The 7,638-nt window shown below is 39.2% G+C and overlaps 1 protein-coding gene across 1 annotated transcript; it reads right to left on the reverse strand.

The window, feature by feature from the left end:
* Window positions 1–5,859: 5,859 nt before the first annotated feature.
* On the reverse strand, window positions 5,860–7,030 carry LOC139870570 (uncharacterized). Its single transcript, XM_071858352.1, has 3 exons — window positions 6,720–7,030; window positions 6,375–6,610; window positions 5,860–6,236 (listed from the first exon to the last, which is right to left on the reverse strand). The coding sequence occupies exons 1-3, from the start codon at window positions 7,028–7,030 to the stop codon at window positions 5,860–5,862; spliced, it is 924 nt and encodes a 307-aa protein (XP_071714453.1).
* Window positions 7,031–7,638: the final 608 nt, after the last annotated feature.

Below are 7,638 nucleotides of genomic sequence, written 5' to 3' on the forward strand. Positions count from 1 at the left end.
ATTCCACACCAGCTTCAGTTTACTCTGTTGCCATGCCTGCACACGCTACTCCTACTACCATCATGCCGCCTGCCCCAGTTACAGAGCCAGTTCCAGTTGCTGAGTTGCCCGAGGGTTGTCATTTAGTCACTATTCCTATTTCAGTGGAGCCGCCAACGGCCCAGGCATTTGAGATCACTGGGAGCATGCCTGACGAGGAACTTTTCCCAGACTTATCCAACCTGGAGATACCTACAGACTTATGTCTAGAGTCTTTACTAGGCCCTGAGATGTATATAGGGCAGCCTTTCGAGCACATACCGAACCTGGGGGATGACGTTTTCAGATACTTTGCAGAGCCAACACACATTGACCAGGATAGTATCTCATAGACTACTTTATCTTTATTTTATGTTTTAGTTTTTATCTTTTAAAAGCATTGTATAAAAAGTTATATATAGTGAAAAAGATGCCTTTCTCTTTGTGTTCTTCATGCAGAAATATTATTAAAAGAGACTGGTATGTAGGAGATGGACCGTAGGAAGGCCCAGCACTAGGAAAGTTAACACGACCATAGGGAAGTAATCCTTCTTCAAACCTATTTCAATTATAACGCACTAAAATCTCTAAGTGTGGGGTAACCCCCGCAACGAACTTAGAATTTTAGAAGTCATGTCCTTAATTTATATAGTATCAAAATATTCTTTCGAGAGAACATTAGGGACATTGTTCTTCTAAGTGTGGGGTAATGGGTAAGGTTTTTAAGGTCGAAAGTTTTAAGTCAAGTAATCATAAAACGCCAGGTTTTGAAAAATTATTTTGTCCAAAAGTAATTAAGCAATGGATATTGGGTAATTTTGAAAAATTATTACTTTGTTTTTGCCCAAAAGATCTAATAAAATTGCTAGAAATCGGTTTTCGAAACATTTATTAGAACGGAATGATTAAGCTGAAACTAATGTTTTGTGTAAAAAGATTTCTTTTAAGAAAATATGTTAAAGGCTACGCATGATCAAGCACGACCCCTACTCTAAAAAGTGAGGAATATTGGACCCAAAGTATCTGTATGACCCATCAAATCTACAGTACTTTGTTATTTCAATTGATGAGCGTGCCGGTGTACGGTTCAAGTTAGAACTTGGTTCAGTCATACGTTTCAAGGCCAATGGTTAGTGAGCGAGATACGTGGTGCAGGTGCGATACTCCTTCCGAAATCATTCTGAATAGAGAAGACAAAAAGCCATCCGTTTCCGTTTCCACTCCACGTATTTCAACCCGACCAACTCACATGAAGAGTTGATGAATCAGAAATATTCACCCCAAATTCACTCCCAAAATACACCATTCACATTTCATTCCCCTTTCCATTTACCAAAGATCCAGAGATCAATGAAGAGATAGATCGATCAAATTCGCTTTAAAAGCACTAGTCGAAAGATTTCGAACCCCTGATTGTTTTTGATAGGTCAAAGACCTATTTTTAGTGGATTATCACTTCCTCTCTGGGCACCAGGAACGAAAGACAAAAGTTATAAAGAAAGGGTATGCCAAAAAAAAATGAAAGAGCAAAGTCTCTAAGAGCAAAGTCTCTAATAAGGCAAAAAGAAACCCAAGGAGATGCCCTGAAGAAGAATGAAGGAAGAGCAAAAGAAAATTCTAGACAAAGTCTTAGCATAATCCGCCTCTTCCGAAGAAAACCTTTACGGAATTCTCAGCCATTATCTATCCAAAATGGATACTCTGAAGAATTAAAGTCTATCAATTCTCTCAAAATCAAAAGATCTGGATACCTTTCACCAAAACTCATATATTTCCAACCAAACCCTATAACCCGTCTTCCTCTTGAAAGAATGCTTAGGAAGAAGATCAGTGCCGTCCTTACTTAACCGGTGGAGATATCGATGCTTTACCAAGCCTATGATGAGAACTGTTACACGACTGGCTTCCGAGCGACAATACAATTAGACTAGGACACCCTAAACACTTGAGTGATATGAGTGACCCGTCAGTGAGAAGCCTGATCATGTATACTCTACATCTGGGAGTTGGAAAGTACGTCTTTTTCCACTATGGACGCAATTGAAATCTAGCGACCAAATCATCAAAGTTCGAAACTTTTTCTAATACTTTCGAAAGATGAACCGACTTCTGATGAAGGCATAATAAAAAGATCTACGGGTGGCGCAAGTAAGAATCTATTAGAAAGATCCCGATATTCCCGCTTTCTTGCTTGAGGACAAGCAAAGCTAAGTGTGGGGTATTTGATATCGGGCAAAAAGTCACGTTTTTACCCCCTAAATCAGGCCCTAAAACAATAAAGATTAAAACTTTGTCGGCAAAATTATCGTTTTTTCGGTTGATTTTGTAGATTGAGTAATTACAAAGGCGCTGCAAAAAGAATCAAGTAAAATGGAGCTAAACGAAGATTCTAGAGCGAAAATAGTGAAAGACAAGAAATCAAGTTACAATCCAGTGAATCAAGCCTGACCAAGCAAGCCATACGGCCTGCCATACGACCTGCCATACGGCCTGCCACTATGGAAACGGCCTGCCAAATACGTGCCACCACACGAGCCACCATGCGGCCTGCCAAGCATACGGCCTGCCAAAAACGTGCTGCCATACGTCCTGCCATATGCCCTGCCAAGCGTATGCAGGCAAATTCCAAGTCTATTTAAAGGGCCTTTCTCCATCCATTCCAATACACACTCAACTTGAAATACAATTTATATTTTCAATATTTTTAGGTAGTTTTTAGTAGTAGTTAGCTTAGCTTTTATTTTCCGGAGGATATCCCGGCGAGTCCCTGCTATCCCGGGCAGATTAGTTCGGCTTTTTCAGGTTTTATTCGAAATGCTTGTCTTTTGTATTAAACATGTATTCTTATCTTTTATGTTTAATAATGCGTTCCGATATTGCCATGATAGCTTAATTTATCTGTATGTTGCCATGATAGAAGTTTGGGTTAGCGTAATTATGTTAATATAGTACGATTACTGTTATAATACTGAATTAGGAAGTCTGGTAGATTTGTATGCTAGCATCTTAAGGATTAACCAACTTAGGTTGTGATCAGGACTTGTCCACCTATATGAAATTAGCTACTTCATAGGATTAAGACCCCAGGTTATACTGTATCTGAAGATTCTATGAACTCGGTATTGCCTGAGTTTTCGAGAGGCATCTAATGCACTTTTAGGACACGGAACCTAGGAATTGAGACATGAATGACCTAGTATGCCTATTGACTATTCCGAAGAGACCTCTTAGGAGCTGTTAAGATCTAGTTAGTGCCTCTACTGTATGACCCAAGCCTATTGCATGTTCTTGTCTGATTGTTGCCCTAGGTCTTAGTCATATCAACTGTTTAGGTACTTATTAGGTTTCTATCTACTTTACTATCAGTATATTAACTATAATGCTGTATAATGTTTGATTTGCTGTGATCTCACTAGTATGATGTAATGGTTGTTAGTTTTCATTTAAGGTTTTGCCAACTTAAACCGCCGATCTCCTTCTGTTTGTGATCAGTGTTCAATCAACACGGCACGTTGTTATTCAGTTATCTGAACTGATAACGAGGGTTAGGATTAGAGCTTAACTCACTAATAAACCTAGTACTCTACTAAGGATAACCTCCGAGGTATCGTTACACTTCAGTTATACGACCAAGTGACATACTTCTCACTGCTCAAAGAGAACTCCGAGAGTTCAGAGATAAGTAGGTCTGTGTAATTGGCTCATCCAACCAGATCAAAATCAATCCAAGCATAGTCTTAACATAAGCATAATTACCTTTCCCTAACCCAATACTGATATCTTGGTCCACATTTTCTTGATCTGCATACTCCGGATATCCTCCCACTTTATTTACTTTTTCTGCATTTAGAACCTTTAGCTAAAATCAACTACTATCTTTTATCCAGGTAATTTAACTAAAAGACAATTATCCACTTGATCGTCAATTCGTTAATCAGTATAAAATTCAACACTAGGTTAACTTACACCTTCTACACCTTAGAAAGTAAAGTAAATTTAGGCCCCGTAAAATATAAATAAACGAAGACGCTGTGTGCTACCGAATCGAACACCGTGCGACCTAACGACACCGCACAAAATAAAAACCGTCCGTTAGTGGCATATTAATTGGTTTTGAACCAGTGAACATGAATATTAGATATGGATCCATAGGGTTTGACAACCCCACTCGGGCTAGTCGCGCTAGCATTTAACGGGTGTTTGATACTTCGAGGACATACGCACTCGCCAAGTGTACTTTTAGGGGGTATTACTATTACATTAAGTTAGTTACCGGGTGCCCACAGACAAGCATATACTTTTCATACTATTTTGAATACGATAACTCGTGGTCTACATTACTTTACTGTTTACAAACTATAGCTCACCAACATTCGTGTTGACTTTTAAGCGTGTATTTCTCAGGTGCTTAGACGATGTTGCTTCCACTGTTAGACTTGCTATCTTGGTGTTTTAGACTTGCTATTATGGACCTGCTGTGTTAGATTTCCGCTGCATTACTTAGAGATGTCTCAATCATGGAACTTTTATCTTGCATTCGTAACTTATGTTATTTTCAAATAATGACTTTGTAATGACCTTTGTGTCACGTTATCTTTTGTAAACGCTATCTTTTTATGAATGCAAACTGGTTTTCAAACAGCATGTAGTACTTGACTGTATAAAGATCCTATTGTTGACGAATTGTACACAATGGTTTTGTACGGGGCGTCACACTACTCGACTACCAATATGCTTCGCCATTTCTTCAACTAGTTCTTTTTGAACCCCCACATCATATAGGTAACTTTTGCCGAAGTTTACCTTAAGACCCGAGAAGACCTCAAAGTATTTGAGTAACTTAAAAAGATTACCCGTGTTTCTTCTACTCCATTCTTCAAAAAATATAGTGTCATCGGCATATTGGAGGTGCGATATTTTTACTTTGTCCATTCCAATCTCGAAACCTTTAAAAAGACCTCTTTCCATGGCATGTTTCGTTAGTAGATTGAGTCCCTCGGCCGCAATAATGAATAAGTAAGGAGATAACGGATCACCTTGATGAGCCCCCTTTTGCATCATGAACTCCTTAGTGGGTGACCCGTTTACAAGAATAGATATTGAGGCCGAGTTTAAGCACGAAGCTATCCATGATCTCCACTTATCACCGAAGCCCCTCCTCTTCATAACATAGAATAAAAACTCCCAATTAATGCTATCGAAGGCTTTTACAAAATCCATTTTGAATATTAGACCCTTTTCTTTTTTTATGTTTGAATTCGGAGACTATCTCATTAGCCACTAAGATTCCATCTAGAATATACCTTCCTTTGATGTAAGCGCTTTGATCAATACCAATAAGCTTATGAATAACCCTTTGCAATCGACAAGTGAGCATTTTCGCTATGATCTTATAGTAGCTCCCGATAAGACTTATAGGTCAAAAGTCGCCAAGGTTTAAAGGGTCTTTTTTCTTAGGGATTAAGGTAAAGAATGAGGCATTGCAACCTTTCGAGATAATACCAGAATTCCAGAACCAATCAATCGCCTTTTTAAGTCATCTTTAATCAACCAAAAGAATTTCTTGAAGAAACAAAGGTTAAAACCGTCGGGTCTAGGTGCTTTTGAAGTTCTACTGTATTTTATAGTGCTCCAGATCTCTGTTTCTGAGAAGGGCTGTTCTAACATCGTACCATCTTCTTGATTCAGATGGCTAAATGGGAGTGCATTAAGGCTTTGGTAGTCTGGTTTATGTTGGGGATGCAACTCGAAGATCTTGCTAAAGTATTTGAAGATTTCATCCTTAATTTTAACAGGATCTTCCACCCATAATCCATTGATTTCCAACCCTCTGATGTTGTTTCAGTTGTAACCCCTCCGAATGGTCGAATGAAAAAATGCAGTATTATCGTCGCCCTCCGCTGCCCATTTTAACTTGGCTTTCTGTCTAAGCATTCCTGTTTTTTCTTTTTCCTTTTTTAGCCAATTTGATCTAGCATTTATCCATTCATCGCGTTCAGAATCTGAGAGTACACCTGCATCTGCCTTACATTCGAAGGCTTCTGTGATGTTTTTCCATGATTCCAAGTCAATATCAATGGTACCATAGCGATGTTTGCTCCAAGATCTGAGGGCATCTTTGATGTTTTTTAATTTATCTCTGAATAAGCAGTCTGGCCTTGTACCTGTGACATCCTTCTTCCACGCGTTGATAATTATCGGCTCGATTTCTTTGTGTTCTAGCCAAACATCGAAAAATCTAAACGGTTACGGTCCAAAGTCCACATTGTTGTCCCTTAGAATAAGTGGGCAGTGATCAGAAGTACCCCTATCTAGGGTAATAGTAGATAAGTCTCCCTATGAATCTAGAAAATCACCCGATACGATAAAACGATCCAGTTTACTAAGTTTTTTCCCATCATCACTGATACGAGTAAACAGTTTTCCTACTAATGAAGCTTCAAAAAGATGATTTTTCTCAATGAATTCATTAAATAGATTTGCTCTTCTTTGGATGAAATTGCAGTTTTGACGCTCATCTTGTGAACGTACCTCATTAAAGTCACCACCAAAGACCCAATCCACATCATCATACTGCATCAACTCATCGAGGCTGTCCCAAAACGCCTTTTTTTATGATCTTTGTGCGGGCCATACACGTTGACTATAATGGTTTCTTTACTTTTACCTTTCCAGAAACCCTTAATTGCTAGGTAGTATGCCTTTTCAACTGCATCATTAACCATATCAATAGCATCCCACCTGATTTTCCGATCTTTGGTTTTTGGATATAGTTAAAATCTGAGGAACCCCAGATGCACTCGATCCAACTGTCATTAACTAGGTTGCATTTACTTTCTTGAATTGCAACAACATCCGGCTTCTCTCTAATTCTCAACTTTCTAAACCACCCAATTTTACTATCCGACTCATCATCTTTACCGAAACCCTGAATATTACATGACATGATCTTCATAATTACCGCAAGGAAACGAAGAGTAGGGCTTAGGCTCAATGGGTGTTTTCCTCCCATCGTAACCCAAGCCTGTCTCTGAATTCCTCTAATCCTACACTAGCAGAGGAATCATGGGAAGTCTGTTTAAATTTTCTACTTTCTATGCCAGACGTTGAGCTGAGGTGAGTTTTATGCGAATTAGGCTTTTATCTGGCTAAGTTTTTGAAGTGAAAAATTCGTGATGATGCTTTCCAGCTACATACCGAGTTCCACACTCGCTCCTTACCTCCATGATTTCTGATTTTAGCACGTTGTTTGTGTGTGCTCTTGGATCGTGGGGAGATTGTAGTGTTATTCTTCGGTAAATGATCAATCTGCTCAGTGTTTGAGGTATCATAAGGTTGATTTGAGGAGTTTGGAGGGTTAATGTTAGGTATGGGGTGGCATGGAGGGTAGGAGGGGTTATTGTTTGGGATGAAGGGGATGTTGCCATGGCTTGAGTTAGATGACCGGGATACGGGGTTAGAGTTGTGCGATGGGCTAGTGGTTAGTGGGTAGTGGTTAAGATAGGGTGAAGGGTTAGGACTGTTGAAAAGATGCTTTGCTTTTATTGGCTTCCCGGAGGGGTGGAGAGGATTTGATCGGTGAAGTGTAACAACCCAAACCTTGAAACGCCCAAAAATACG

The sequence above is a fragment of the Rutidosis leptorrhynchoides genome, chromosome 10 (assembly GCF_046630445.1).
Source record: "Rutidosis leptorrhynchoides isolate AG116_Rl617_1_P2 chromosome 10, CSIRO_AGI_Rlap_v1, whole genome shotgun sequence".
Lineage (NCBI taxonomy): Eukaryota > Viridiplantae > Streptophyta > Magnoliopsida > Asterales > Asteraceae > Rutidosis > Rutidosis leptorrhynchoides.